The sequence below is a fragment of the Anastrepha ludens genome, chromosome 5 (genome assembly GCF_028408465.1).
Source record: "Anastrepha ludens isolate Willacy chromosome 5, idAnaLude1.1, whole genome shotgun sequence".
In the NCBI taxonomy this organism is placed as follows: Eukaryota; Metazoa; Arthropoda; class Insecta; order Diptera; family Tephritidae; genus Anastrepha; species Anastrepha ludens.
The window spans coordinates 66,033,034-66,049,599 of record NC_071501.1 but is presented as its reverse complement, the minus strand read 5'-3'; the positions used below and the strand labels follow the sequence as shown (position 1 = coordinate 66,049,599).

Sequence of the window (16,566 nt, the reverse complement as noted above, 5' to 3'; positions counted from 1 at the left end):
CACGCATTTGTTATTACTATTTTATTTTCTTTAATTCCACTTTAATTTTTCGCACTTTCATTATTTCACTCTTTTATGTATAGAGAAATGTAAAACCTAAAATTTGAATATTTTATCAATTCGCCTCAAAATTTGTGATATTTTGCGTAAAAAAGCCTTTATTACATATCAATTTCAACTGGACGCCAATATAATTTCAATATTTTCATTTAACATAAAATAAATGAAACTGAGATTTGCGTTTTTATTTCAACAAAAGTATCATTAACATTGTACATAGTATAATATCAACCCCATTAAATATGTATTGTAATAAATAAAAATGTATAAATAAAAACTTTACGAAATTTATTTTAAAACATTAAAATAAAATGAAAGTTATCAAATTCGCACTTCGAAATGTCTGTCGTGCCGTCTTAAATTCTCTTCACCTCCCACATAACAGTTACATAGCGGTACCGACATACGTGAATATTATATTATATAATAAGTAATTTCTTATTTATTTATCCTACATACATATATTTGCATTTGAAAATATTTAGCATTTCTAATTAAAAACGTTTCTTAACCAAGCGGCAAAAATACTTGGATTGCTTTACATCACTTTTGGTCTTTCAAGAATTCCGATTACGCCAACTACACGCACTATCTATGTAGTATTTGCTTGTGTATATGTACGTATGCTTACACTTATCGTATCATATTGTATGTATGTGTGTTTGTATGTAACTGTGTTTTCTTTCTAAATATTTTCCGCATTACTTGGCCATGCGCGCTCTATTGATATTTTGCTTCTCCGCCTCAGTGAACTCCAATATGCTCTCGATGGCCTGCAAATGCCCCTGTGAATTTTCCTTGTCTGTTAAGAAGTAGTAAATGGCGCTCTTGAGGAACTGCAACGTCACCTCCGGATCTACGTGGGTGCGATTCTTTTGCGCTTCCAACAATCGACGATAAATTGTCTGCACGAGCGGAAAGGGAGGGAAATAACATCATAAAATCAACGCGTATTACGAGATGCTAAGCATATATTTACATAAATATTTATATACATATATTATTTTTTAAGTAACTTAAAATTCTCATTTATTTTAGTGATTTCGAAAAGTAAATAAGGTACATATATTTTTTGAAAAAAAAAAAGAAAAGTTTAATTTACATGTGTAAAAAAGTATTTACAGTAAATTATCAAAACAGTGTTGGTGCTAAATGTTTATGAATTTTATGTCATGGAGTTTTCAAATATGCTGCCTACCAAACAAACATACATATGTATGTAAATTATGGTATGCAAATGTATAGTATGTATATATGTATGTAGATATGTGTACGCATGGATTCATTAATATATTTATTTTATTAATGAGCAAAATTACAATGAGACATTTAGATTGCGGACATCTGTTTCTAAATGAATATTACATGAACAGTAAATAGTTAATGGATGACGTGTTTTCAAAACATTTTTTAAATGACATGCTAAATATTGATTTTGGATCATTTATTTCTCCTTGTGCTGTTTTTTTTTTTGTAGTATGAGGAACTGGCAATATTTTTAATTTACACTAATTGTATTAGTAGTTATATTTTGCAACTATTAAACGCCTAAATCGTTCAAGAAAAAAAAATTACATATCTATGAGTATAAATGTGGTTCAATAGGGTCTACATACCTTCGTCCATATTTACTTTTCTTTCTAGTTTTATGTTGGTTCTTTAAAATAAACACAAAAAATTGCATTTGAAATTATATTTAAATTCAACTTAATAAGAATTCGGCTTAACTGAAACGTGAAGAACGTTTCCTTTAATTTCAGTGTTCCCGGACATGTGTATCGTATATACCATATGTACATACATATTATACATGCATGTATGTATACGTCACTCATTAAGCCAGTGTTTGAACCAGTACCAGTATATTCACTGTGAATCTTCATGTGCTAGGGAGAAAAGGCATCGAACGAAGTACTAAAAATGTCATATTCGTAAACACACATCTACGCCTTCTATAGTTTATATTACTCCCAATCTATACCTTCTATATACAGGGTCCGGCACTCGATGTGTAACCAACTTCAGACCGCTCGCGCAGCTGTTGCACGGACATCAGCTGTGTGTTAGTTGGCTAAAAATGATAGTCCTGAGTATTGTTTACAAGCGAGCAAATCAGTAATGGATTTCAAACGTAATAGTGTGATTGCATTATATTTGGCTGCAAAATCACAACCAGCGATTGTTCGTGAGCTCGGGCACCTTAAACTAAATAAAGTTTTTTGCTTATCGCACCATTACTATTGATACTGGTATCATCGCGAAACGTCATGGAGGTGGTCATCAAAAGACTGTAACGTCACGTATAATGGTTCAAAAAGTGAAGAAGCGACTTGAACGAAATCCCCTTCGAAGTGCCAATCAAATGGCGAAAGAACTGAAAATACCGTAGCAGCCGCCGCATACTGAAAACTGATCTCAAATTCAGGCCTTACAAGATCCAAAATATGCATGATCTCACAACAAAGTTGCAACAAGTCAGACTTCAGAGAGCGAAAGAGTTGCGGTCACTTTCCGAACAATGTGTCTTCTGACGAGAAAATTTTTCAAATTGAGCAATTAGTAAACTCCCAAAACGATAGTTCGTGGAAAGATATACGCCTAAACAATATTTACAAATATTTCAATGCTATTAACAAAATAATCGTTTCCGGTTGCCACTTTTCGTGCACTTTTGTCTGTTTATGGCCGAAATCGGCGTGGTCACTATTTTTCGAATTGGTGGAAATTCCGAGCATACATTTTCTTTTTTGCTAAGAGTAAGTAAGGTGTGGTTTTTAGTCATGTGGAATCATCGCTCTCTACTTCTGCCAAAATGTAATTGGTAATACCATCTCTTCCAATGACGAGCGGTATATATCGATGATAACCAACTTTTTATGGCCAAAATTGAGAGAAGTTGATCTTGAGAATATTTGATTTAAACAAAAGACGAGACTTTATGCCACACATCACCTGAAACAATCGAATTATTGAGGCAAAGGTTTGACTATTCAATCATTTCAATTTCAATTATGATATTGAATGGCCTCCGGAAAAATTGTGATTTAACAACATGGAACTGCTCCTTGGGAGGTTATTTGGTGTAATTGGCCTATGTGCGGAATAAGTTCAGACAATCAGCATATTTTAAACGCCAATATTCAACGCTATTTCTGAGATATCACGAGATTTAGTAGCAAAAGTGCTCGAAAATTGGATTCATCGGATGCGTTCCTATATACAATAGCAACCTTGGAAACTGAGTGATGCTATATTCAAAACTAATATGTTATATTCAATACAATGAATAAAAAAGTTTGAATTTCCTCAACAACAAGTGTGTTTTTTCTTATTTTTAAAGAGATCATATCACACCAAATGAAAACTCATTAACACCTGCGTAAATAACTAATTGTTTCTTTTTTTTAATTTTTCAACTAAATTTAAAATTAAAAAAAAAACTGCTTAACCGCTACAAAAAAATGTCAAAAATCAACTATAAAATTAAGCCACCTCAGATTGAAAACTTTGAAATTTTGATGAAAATTTGTTCAAGCTTTTTTAAATGTGCACAAAGTTTGAAGCTAGAAGTGATATGCGTTTTACTGGAGAAGAAACTATATTTGCATAAAAAATTAGTTTTATTCCCTGTGCTATGGTATATTAATTAGCGCACTGTATATAAAAACACACTCAAATGTCCATAGACGCATCTGTACTTAGATTTCCATATGGTGGCGCAAAAATAATCACTCTTTCGTAAGATTTATAATGTTTGCAAATGGCGTCGTACGTCAACCATATTTGAACTGGGCACTTGTGAACTGGATAGTTTCACTATTCAAATAGACACGCAATGAGCGCATAAAGGCCAAAATAATGGTTTCCATCACTTAAAATCATTTTTTTATTTAATAAAAAAGTTATTCAAAAACAAAGTTGCATGACTAATTTTGAGCCTCCTTGTATTATACGCTGCAGTTTTCAGGTTTCCGCATAAGCGTTAAGCTGTATACAAAAACTTCCTATTTCTCAAATCTTCCTTTTTTGTTAGATCCAATTTACACGATGACTTTTCACCCTTTGGTTGTTTGCACATTCTCTTTTAAAGAAGTCTTTGAGAATCTTCGGACATTTATACAGTGACTTTTTGCTTGCAGCTTTCCTTGCGTTTTTCTGACGTTTAGCGGACAATTATCTTTGGTAATTCGTTCGTTGAGTGCGAGCCCAAAGTGCACTTGAATTAAAAAACGGAATTGTGAATACGTTGAAAGCAAAATCTCAAAAAAACCTTTCGATTTCGCTGACCGACCCCGCGTGCATGCCTACCCCCTTGACTTATCTACACTTTCGGTCACTTTCACCCTGGGTGAAAAGTCATCGTGTAAATTGGCTCTGTCTTTTTCCAATTCCATAATACTACACACTGACCCTTGGTTTTGCATTTTAATGCATTTTTATACCTCAAATATAAAGCACAAAATAGGTGTGCAACGAATTCCAAACTGAAACGAGTTAAAAAAATAGTAGCAAAATGCGTTATTATGATTCTGCTCTGCCTTGAGTTATATGTCGTTGTTATTGCTTTCGTAAAAAATAAACTTTTTAAATAAGTTTAGATGTACTTTGAATAGCATTTCTCATGACGCCACACACCCCACAAATGGAACGAATGTATGGAATGAGAAACAACACCGCGTAGAATATGAAAACTCAATATTAAAAACACCAATACCAAAACCAATTAGCATATAAACAAATATAAATATGTATAACCAAATATAACCCAACAAAAGTAATTAGATGACTGTACAAACGTCATATTAATCAGGAAAAATATAAAAACTAAAATAAAATTGAATAGAAAAACGGAATCGGTATACTAGACTACGAGAGTTTTTACAAACCTTCCGGGCGCCAAGAACCCACAACGAAATTGCTTCTTTTGCAGTAAGGAGAGCATGATTACTGCCGCTTTCTTTTCTACACCCAGCTGCCTATAAAATATATGTAGTATATGGTAGATATGTTTAAAGATAAAAAAACGTATGTCTAGTAGTATGGTTTCAAAGAAGATTCGGCTTAAGGAAAAAACAAGGAGGATACAGTAGTTACAATTTTCACAGCGAAAGAATGTATTTTTTTTTTAATTAAATAAAGAAAAATTTGCGAAATTGTCAACTAAAAAATATTAATTGAAAAATATAAGTTAGTTGAACTCAATTAATTAATTGTACAAAGGCCAACTAAACAAAAGTACGCGCAAATATACACTCGGTCATAATATAATCAAAATTTCATTATTTTACAATATTTATTTTTATTAACAGTCGTACTTTGCAAATGTTAGTTACATAAGAAAAGAGTAAACTTTTTTCAAAGATAATCATGCAATCTATAATCGGTTGATTTAAATAAAAAATTAATTTGCATTTTACTTTGTATGTATATGTGTGTGTATGCAGAAAGCCTGTGTTTTCAATTGTTTGGTTTATAGTGTTCAGTTTTATTGAGATTTTTGTTTCATTTTAACCATGCCCTCCTTGCGATTTGGCGCAAACAACTTTCAAACACAAGGGGATTTTCAAAATAAATTGTGCAGTGAGTTTGTGATCAAAAGCTGATAAAAATGTGATAACTTAAAGTTCAAAAGTTCAATTAGTTACACTTCCAAAGGCATGCAACTTGTATTCAATGCCAGACTGTGGTTCCAAACAAAGATGATGTAACAGAACCAAGTAAAATAAATAAAAAAAGATAAAATAAAAATAAAATCAGTAAGTAAAGAGGGTAAATAAAATATAACCGAACACTAACCACTTTCCTCTAGAAACATAAAAAATTTGCGGGGCATAAAAAGCTTGCGCAACTTAAAAGACTTCTAGGAATATTTTGTAGGGAAAAAACTAAATTCTAGAGGGAAAATAACAATCATTTTTTACGTGTACCATATGATAAGATATGGCCAAAAAAGCATTACAACAAAAAAAGTTTATCGGTTGGTTTAGATAAATACACCGTACGACAAAAACGGGCAAAAGTATTTCTAACCTCTGGAGATAAGTATTAAATTTTTTTGAATAAAAATTAATAAAATAAACGAAATTCAAGAATGTGATAGTACTTTATACATGCTAGTCCTTAAAATTTTTTTTTTTTAAATAACTATTGAAAATTTTCAACCTAAGGATAAAGTTTTGCAAGAATATGTTCAATACCTATTCGTCTTTAAGCACCAAAAATTTTTGGTTTTTTCAATTTCAAAGAATTTTCTCTATTATTTGATACCCATATGAAAACTCTACACTGCTTTGAATTAAAAAAAAAAAAAAATTAATTATATCCTTGAATTTCCAAAGTCTTTAAATTCTAACATCAGCGAGAAAAAGTAAAAACTCAGCTTTAACTAACCCCTTCGGAGGATATTGATTTTTGTGTACGTAAAACTGACTGCGGCACGGTGTTACGTACATCAGAACGTGGCTATGGCTGAACCCCAAGTGCAAGCTGATTCCCAAAGTAAACAAAAATTCATAGAAATAGGCATTTCTAATGAGATAATTTACAAATGGCATACTTGTGCGACTTGAACAGATATATTTTTCGCATTTTTTTTAACAAGATCACTCAAGACGTTAGCTTAGCAAAAAACTAAACACTTTGAAGAATGGCATGCTCCATATTTTGGAAGAAGAAATTTATACTTCTCTCTGTCTCTATGACTCATAAAACATTCGTTCTCTAAAACATTCGCTCTAGAATAAGAAATATTCTAGTATCCTAGTATTTGCTAAAAACATCACTACTGGTTGAACTATGGGTTTAGCACAGTTCAACTTAGAACTAAGGCCAAAACCACGGAGAAGGATGCTGAACCAGAAGCGCCCAAGCCTCCCGCATTGCAGCGGACCGAGGAACAACCCTGCACTTCGGCATCGGCGATCGCAGCAACCGCAGTGAGCGTAACGCAAACTGATGAGCAGCCATGTTGCTCTAAAGATGCGCCACACGCCACCAAGCCTGCACCAATGTCAAGTGCTCAAAGGGTAGAGGAAGGCATAAGAATGCGACCCCCGCTTCGTGCCGACAAGAAAAATAATGGTCCAAAGAGGACCAAAAAAGGCGAGCGTCACTCTGCTGAGGAAGCGGCCTTGCTGGGTAGCAACAGAGGCAAGAGAAAGGCAGCCAGTGCCAATAAACAGAGGCGATAATGCCACACGCTATCCTAAGCAACAATAGAAGGCAACTCGGATGCCTTCAATTAAACCTCCACCATGCAAAGGCTGCCTCGGCTGAACTAGCAAGGAGGTTTAACAAACAAAACTTGGATATAGCTCTAATCCAAGAACCGTGGGTACGTGACAGAGTCATTGAGGGACTCCAAGATGTTAATGGTAAGTTAATCTATGCCAACAATGATCGCCCTAGAGCGGCAATCTTAATTAGCAATAATTTAACTTTCATTCCCATTTCGCAGTTCACTACCACCGATCTCGTTGCGATCTGGACCAAGGTGCCAACAGACAAAGGCGAGCACGAGGTAATCATTGCCTCTGCCTACCTTCCAGGAGATGAGGAAACTGCTCCAACAAGGGAACTTGTAGCCCTAGTCAACTACTGCAAGGAGAACCACCTACGCTGGATAATAGGATGCGATGCGAATGCCCATCATACGATATGGGGCAGCACAAACATCAATGCGAGAGGTGAGTGCCTTCTTGAATTCTTACTTAGATATAATGTATCAATAGTAAACCGAGGCAATGAACCAACATTTAGGAATGCAATAAGGGAGGAAGTACTTGATCTTACCCTATGCAGTCCAAATGTACTATCAGAAGTCTCAAATTGGCATGTGTCCGGGGAAGCATCAATGTCGGACCACAGTCTTATCAGGTTTGACTTAGGTGCTACCTTACCGCACATAACAATTTACAGAAATCCAAGGAATATAAATTGGAATGTCTTTCACTTTAACTTGGAACAAAGTGCTAACTACTCTAAGCATCACCTGGTGCTTAAATCTGAGCTTGAGATGGAGGCAAATGAACTCCACTCAAACATTACGTCTGCATTTCATGAGAGCTGTCAGGAAAAAGTGAAAAAACCACGAAGGGATGTCCCCTGGTGGAATAGTACGCTTTCAAGACTACGCCATGAAACCAGAGTATTATGGAATAGAGCTAAACAAACAGGGGACTGGGTCTCCTACTCAAGAGCTCTAACCAACTTCAACAAAGAATTGAGGAAATCTAAGAGAGCTTCCTGGAGGGATCACTGTGATAAGATTTCAAATCTTCCTAATGCTATCCGCCTCCAGAAAGCCTTATCAAAGGATCACTCAAACGGCATATGTACCCTGAAAAAGCCAGATGGTAGCTACACTAAAAACCCAGAAGAAACTAGCCAACTTCTACTGGACACCCATTTCCCGGGATGCCATGCTTTACATGAGTCCACAATGTTGGTAGAACCTACCACTTATGCTGGCAGGGAGGACCTAAAGCTGGCAAATAAGCTATTCCATGAAAATCGGGTACAATGGGCTATATCTACATTTAGCCCATACAAATCTCCTGGACCTGATGGGATATTCCCTTGCCTTCTGCAAAAGGGAAGCCAATACATTGTCCCTACTTTGTCCAGACTATATAAAGCAAGCCTATTGCTAGGTTATATTCCTACGAAATGGGCTGAGGTAAAGGTCGTATTCATTCCAAAGGTAGGGAAAAAACCCGAACAATTGCCTAAGTCATACAGACCGATTAGCCTTAGCTCATTTTTCCTAAAAACAATGGAAAAAATATTGGATCAGCACATACGGGAGAATAACTTGGTTAATTTCCCACTGCACCAACTTCAATTTGCCTACCAACAAGGTAAATCTACTGAGACTGCAATACACAGTCTGGTAACCATTATTGAAAAAGCTATTGAGTCAAAACAAATCGCACTTTGCGCTTTTATTGACATAACAGGAGCTTTCGATAATACGTCCTATGAGGCAATCAACAATGCCCTATCTCAAAAGGACGTACCTAAACCCATCAGACGATGGACTATATCGATGCTGAAATCCAGAACGATCAGTACAGAATTAGGAGGAAGAATAAAGTCTATCAAGGCCACAAGAGGTTGCCCGCAAGGGGGAGTACTCTCTCCTCTTCTGTGGACACTAGTAATAGATGAACTTCTCCACAAACTGAACAACCTAGGATTCCACACCCAGGGCTATGCTGATGACCTGGTAGTATATATAATGGGCTGGCATGAAGAGACCATCTCTAACCGCATGCAACAAGCCCTTAACATAATAAACAAATGGTGCACTGACAAAGGGCTCTCTATCAACCCATCTAAAACTGCGCTAGTGCCGTTCACCAGGAAAAGGAATATCAACATCAAATGTCCTGTCCTGAATGGATCGACTCTACAACTCTCCACAGAGGCGAACTACCTTGGTATCAACCTTGACAAAGCGCTTACCTGGAACTCGCATCTTGAGAAAGTTACTGTAAAAGCCACAAGGGCATTCTATGCCTGCACAAGGCTTTTTGGTAAAACATGGGGGCTCAGCCCCAGAATGACCTACTGGACATTCACTACTGTTGTTAAGCCTATAGTCACTTATGCTTCCATAGCATGGTGGCCCAAAGTTAAGCAACGAAAGGCGGCAAGCGATCTTAACAAATTGTACCGCCTCATCTGCATCGGTATAACAGGAGCAATGAAAACATGCCCAACTGAAGCTTTGGGCGTGCTCCTAGGTATACCACCGCTTCCCATCTTAATTGAAAAAGAAGCAAGATTGAGTGCCTTAAGACTAAAAGGCAACGCCGATCTTAAAAGTGGAGATATGAGAGGACATCTAAAGATCTTAGAAGACTTTCTACACACTCCTATACTACACAGGGTGGATACAATATCTCCCAAACCCATTCTCTACAGAAACTTCCGAATTATTATTAATGAACGAACAACTTGGAGAACTAATTCTATCAATTTCAAGCCTGGATCTCAATTATGGTTCACTGATGGGTCCAAGCTGGAAGATGGTAGAACAGGGGCAGGAATCAATGGGCCTAAATTTAAAAAATCGATTCCGATGGGACTCTACCCAACAATTTTCCAGGCAGAAATACATGCCATTGAAATATGTGTGAGAGAATGCCTTCGCAGGAAAATGAGAGGTACTCACATCTACATACTCTCAGATAGTCAAGCGGCTCTAAAAGCCCTTCTATCAACAACTATCACCTCTAAATTGGTAAATGATTGCCTAAACCTTCTCAACATGTTAGGAAACCTCAACACAGTAAATGTAGTCTGGATTCCGGGACATGAAGGGCATGAGGGGAATGAAATGGCTGACGACCTCGCAAAACAAGGAGCAAATATGCAACTTACTGGTCCTGAGCCTTTCTGTGGACTCACGAAAAGCCACATTAATGAATTCCTCAGGAAATGGGAAGAAAGGAAATTTGCTGCACACTGGCTAAATTGTGCCGGTCAGCGTCAAGCCAAACAATTTCTTAGTCCCAACAAAGGAATATCAGACAAGCTACTCTCACTAAACAGAGTAGATCTGCGTCTTTTAACAGGATACCTCACAGGTCACTGCAGCCTGAGGTATCATTTAAATAACATTGGTCTATCAGAGACCAATGTCTGCCGCTTTTGCGAAATGGATATAGAAAGCTCAGAACATGTGCTTTGTGAATGTCCTGCGCTGGGCAGACAAAGACTTCACCACCTTGGTGGTATCGTAGTATCTCCATGTAATCTTTGGAACAACAAACCCACAATAGTGCTAAAATTTATAAAAAGCCTTAAACTCTAGGGTTACAAAAATAGGTCTTGCACAATAGATCAACTCTGGTCGCAGTGCGCAATGGCCTTCTAATAATAATAATAATTTGCTAACTCATAAACGTACTGTAACGTTTCTTCAGTGAGTACCATCTTACCGAGATGCTATGTTAATCTGCTCTGCCTTGTCGGGTAGCCAGTCAGAGTTCTTAGATACTCCCAGTTAAGATCTAGAAGTTGCAGTAATTTAGTGTATTCGGTACAATTATTATTTTTTTATTTAAACCGATACCAAAACGGTTTTTTTGATGAGCCAAATCTATGGTTAACGCCTAACTGAGCTATTGAATGGTATATATATATGTAGTATATAGTCGCGCACCAACCCATTCGGCTACGGCGGCTCATTTGTGAAACAACATCAAGACGCACACCACAAATACGAGGAGGAGCTCGGTCAAACACCCTAAAAGGGTGTACGCGCCAATTATATATATATTTACTTATATACCATACACATACATACATATGCTCGTATGCCTACAAGCAATTAGTTGCGTACATTCGCTACAATATTTTCATAGAAATGGGACGTATTCGGCTCACAATCTTGCAACTACTCAACCAGAGACTTCGGCTGTAATATCTACAATAACTACTGATATCATAGTTCATTTCTAAAATGGAAAGCCATGTGACAACATCTACTTGGAAAATATGCCAAAACCTTGGAGTCTGTAACTCTGATTACATATCAGTTTTATTGTCTGACGAGTTCACAAGCTGTATATAAAAAAAAAAAATGGTATATTACTAGTCCCACTTCCGATATACTTAGGTATGCTTTCCAAGTACTGGTGAAATTTTATTGCAAGACGAAAAATAAAGTTTGTTTTCGGAACATTGCGAATGCCTCTAATTGTAATAATTTTTCAAACATTATGCTTAACATTTTCAATTCTTTTCTGATAGACAATTGTATCAGCTGAGAGACAATTTTATCAGCTTTCTCTCCAAGTGGCTTAATAACTGAAAACGAATTCATTTTATATACAAATTTGACTTTTTCTTAAAAAGCGTATTAAATGAAACAATTTTTTAACACCTTGCTAATTTTGGCAACATTTTTTAATGAAACTAGGGCTTTGTGTATATAGAACATAAAAAAGCACAAACGGTTTAAACTTAAATAACTATATATGCATACTTCTAAGAGAAAATCTAATTAAGTAAGTATGTATGTGAAAAAATTGCACAATTGTAAGTAAAATAAATAAAATTCGCACTTATTATTAAATTAATTATATAAATTAATAGTCGTTTCCTGGTTTATCTAATAAAGTTTTTTTAGTGGTTTTCTAAGCTACGTAACCATGAGAGTCATCCGCTCTGTTTTTAAATACATAATAAACAAATGAGTTCGCATAAAAAAATTAACACTAACAACTACTAACTAATTATTTTATTTGCATTCGTTATGCATTTGATTGGACTATACAATTTGCTTAAGACCAAATTGAAGCAAACAAATGTTTATGTTAATTTATGTAAATGATGCTATCGTTGGTGGTGGCGTACACTAATCAAACATAATAAGACATAACATTTTTTCGATAATAAGTTAATAAATAAATGGGTGGCCCTACAAATAAGAAAATGTTTTTTAATGATTTTAATGAAAATGTTTGTATGCAACTTTGTTACTTCTTCTTAATTGGCCACCCTGGAGCTGAAACTCGGTTAATGCTCCACAACTCACATTAACAAATTAACATAAAAACGAACTAATTCGTTGTACGAATGCAAAGTGAAGTGCTTTAATGCCGTTTGTGATACAAATAAATGTTTTATGTATGTATGTAAGTACTTAAGTATGCAAATTGTGAAAAAATGCAACACACAACAACACTTAAGAATCACAATGCAATAAAGTGTAATATGCAAAATAGTATCGAAAATAGTATGAGGAATATTTTGAAAAATCTTACGCGTATATTTTCCAATTCATCTTGGGTATTTTGCAACTGATGCAGCAACTCATTAATAGAGACTTTGTTATCGGGTGCTCGATGTGCCAATTCGAGAGCCTGTTGGATAAGAAAAGAAACACCAATTATTTAATCATTCAATTAAGGTGGTTAATCAGTAATAAGAAGTGAAATGTGAGCGGCGGAGTTTCCTTTTTTGTTCAACAAATTTTCATTTTTTTTTCAAATTTTTTAATCAGAATTTCTAGAAAGATGGTATGGAGTTTTATAGCCCATTAAGTTTTAAGTCAATAAAAAGCAATTTTGAAGAGGGTCCAAGCTGGCATTGGTTAACACCCCTATCTATGCGAGCTGTTTAGCCAAGGCCTATATACCAAGATTGAGGAGGGCCTTGAGGTTGTCTTTATACCCAAAGCAGGCAGGAGCTCACATGCCTCCCCTAAGGATTTCATTGCTAATCAATCTTTCATCTTTCATGCTAAAAACCCTTGAGAGAGATTGATCTGCACATAAGAAGTGAAATTCCTCGGGGCGCTTGTCGCATACTCAACATGCTTACTGTAAATGCTGATGATCAGTAGAATCAGCTCTGCATACAACAGTTAAAGATATATGTAAGTATAGAAGAAACCCAATTTCAGAACGAGTTTGCAGTGGACACCTTTCTCGACATTGTGGGGGCTTTTAAAAATGTCCTCCCGGAGGCAATCACTAATTTTTAAATAAACTAGGGGTTCATCAGGTTTATTTACGTCATCAATAAATACGCGTCCAACCCTATTTAACCCTCTAATTGCACTTCATTAATTAACTAGCACATATGTTCTTCAAAAAGAGGGTCAGAAAGGCCCACCCGGTAGGAGTTAGGGGGTTGGAATATTATTTCAAAAAAGGTTGCTCACTTAATTTTATTATAGGCCACTGAATATAGTAATGGTGTTTGAACTCGACTTATAAATAATATTTCAAGAAACGCATATAGATCTATGTTTTTAGTTTGTTTTGTTGAGACCCTAAAATGGCTGTTGCACTATGTTATCATAAACAAAAATAGCAATCGTTGCTGAAAGTACTTTTGTATGGCTCAAGAAACTACTAAGCAACTACATTTGGGTATAAAGAAATCTGAAGAGATCAGGAAAATAAACTTGCAATCATTTCCATTCTTCCAATCATTATTTTCTTTCGATTTATGATTTTTTCTAAAGCGTTTTTCAGTAAGAGCGCTTCAACTTTTTTTTTGAATAAAACACAAACGGGTTGACTTTTTTAACTAATTTTTTTTTATTATCGAGTTTGAACATATACATTTAAGTATGAAGTTCGATTTCTTTTGCATGACCACCGCGTGCACGTTTTACGAAGTCCAATCGTTGAACCCAATTTTCGACCACTCTTTTGCATAAATCGGCCGAAATTCCAGCAATTTCGCGTTCAATATTGGCTCTGAGCTCACAAATCGTCGCCGGCTTGTTACTGTAGTCCAATGACTTCACATAACCCCAAAGAAAATGGTCTAGAGGCGTCAAATTACACGAGCGCGGCGGCCATTCGATCGGTCCATTTCTGGAAATAATGCGCTCATCGAACTTACTCTTCAACAAATCAATTGTAGCGTGTGCTGTGTGGCTTGTGGCCCCGTCCTGTTGAAACCACATGTCGTCTAAGTCCATACCATTCAATTGCGGCCAAAAATAATCGTTTATCATGTCGCGGTATCGATTTCCACTCACAGTAACGTGGCGATCGTTCTCGTCAACGAAAAAATATGGGCCAATTACGCCGCCGGCATATAAACCGCACCAAACAGTGATTTTTTCGGGATGCAACGGTGCCTCGTGAATCACGTGTGGATTGCTTTCTGCCCAGTAACGCATATTTTGCTTGTTGACAAAGCCATTGAGCCAAAAGTGAGCTTCATCACTGAAGATGATTTTTTGGAAAAAATGCTCTTAAAGTAGCAGCAACAGATCGATTATTTTCATAAAAAATTTGCACGATTTGCAACCGTTGCTCAAGTGTGCAGCGTTCCATGATGAAATGTATACTAATGAAGTTTACAAATGACAAGCGAAAAATAAAAAATATTGCGTCGTTCGCCCTCCCTATTGGAAAAAAGTTGAAGCGCACCTATTGAAAAACGCCTTATAAATGAAATACTCTGTAGTTCTGAGCCATACCTCATTTTTATTGTATAATGTTTTTCGAGACAAATATTAGTTCAGAGGCCAGCTGATTGGCGATTGCTTTCCAGAAAATGTTTCAGCATGTCCAGAAAGTAGGATCTAATTCGCAACTTTCAGGCTAATATACAGGGTGAACGATATGAAGTGTTACCTATTCAACACACTATAACTTTTTTATGTGAAATTAGTTTTTATTGATTTCAAAGACAAAATTGTTCAAAAATGATTACAATTTTAACATATATTCACTTTAGCTCGATATGACCACCTTTTGCCTTGACTATAGCCTTCAAACGGTCAAAAAATGAGTTGCATGCTGCACGAATGTGATCTTGAGGTATTTTGGCCCATTCTCGTATAATCGCTTTTTTCAGCGCATCCATACTGGCATATTTTTTATATATCTCACCTTGCACTCCAATATGGACCTGATGGAATAGTCCATCGGGTTTGCGTCTGGCGAATTCGAAAGCCATTGTGTGGACGAAATGAAGTGTGGAACATGATTTTTTAACCATTGTGGGTTCACACGAGCTTTACGAGACGGTGCCGAGTCCTTTTGGAACGTCCATGGTCTACGACCGAAATATTTGCGTGTCCATGGCTCTAAAGCAGCTTCTAAAACATTTTCCCGATAATAAGTCGCATTCACTTTGACACTAGGCTCGATAAAAACGATTGAAGAGCGTCCATCAGCGATCACTCAAATTCTCGCATGAGCGTTCGGTCAAGTAAACACGATCGTTTTGAGTGTTTATGAACTGCTCAATTAGGAAATTTTTTTCATCAGAAAACACAATGTTAGGAAATTCGACACGTTCGTGCAAGCGCAACAACTCCTTTGCTCTTTCGCACCGAAATTTTTTTTGCTGGGGTGAAAGATCGTGTGCTTTTTGGAACTTGTAAGCCTTGACCTTGAGCTCATTTTTCAATATGCGTCGAATGCTGCCTTGCGATATTTTCAGTTCTTTGGCCATTTTTCTTCCACTTCGACTTGGATTTCGTTCAAGTCGAGCCTTCACTTTCCGAACCATTTCTGACGTTGTTGCGGTTTTTTTGGACCACCTCCATAGCGCTTTGCAATGCTACCAGTATCACTGTAACGTTTTATAGTGCGATACACAAAGATTTTATTCACTTTGAGGTGGATGTGATTTTCCAGCCAAATATAACGCAATCACACTATTACGTTTGAATTCCAGCACAGAAAAATTTTCTATTGTGTAGCATCACAATTTAGGTTAAGTCGCAATAGCACGCAAAAACAGTATTTTGGCTTTTTTTTCTTACGACTATCGACTGTGCAACGCCGGCACGAGGCAGATTTAGTAATCTTTTTTGGTACCAGCAAAAATAGCAATATTGTCTGGTCAGCTCAGCACTCCCTTATGGAATGTAAGTTTATCTGCTTAAAATGAAGCTTGAAAACCTTTATTCCCCAATCCTTATGGGAATAACCAGATAGAAACACATAATCTGGGAAGGAAAAATTTTAAGCACTTTTCTTTAAAATTGAAAACGAAGTATTTAAGGACTGAGGCTCC

The 16,566-nt window shown here is 36.2% G+C and overlaps 1 protein-coding gene across 8 annotated transcripts in view; it reads right to left on the bottom strand.

The window, feature by feature from the left end:
- Nucleotides 1-331: 331 nt before the first annotated feature.
- The window catches only part of LOC128865107 (protein quick-to-court), a 53,535-nt gene continuing 37,300 nt past the window's right edge, over nucleotides 332-16,566 (bottom strand). For 7 of the 8 annotated variants that reach the window (XM_054105084.1, XM_054105079.1, XM_054105078.1 and 4 more), the window contains 3 exons: nucleotides 12,837-12,935; nucleotides 4,947-5,036; nucleotides 332-965 (listed from right to left, as the gene is read on the bottom strand). In XM_054105084.1, the coding sequence (XP_053961059.1) occupies nucleotides 762-965; nucleotides 4,947-5,036; nucleotides 12,837-12,935 (393 nt within the window). In that variant the 3' untranslated portion in view covers nucleotides 332-761. The remainder of the gene's footprint in view (nucleotides 966-4,946; nucleotides 5,037-12,836; nucleotides 12,936-16,566) is intronic. The other variant, XM_054105086.1, reaches the window with a different exon arrangement.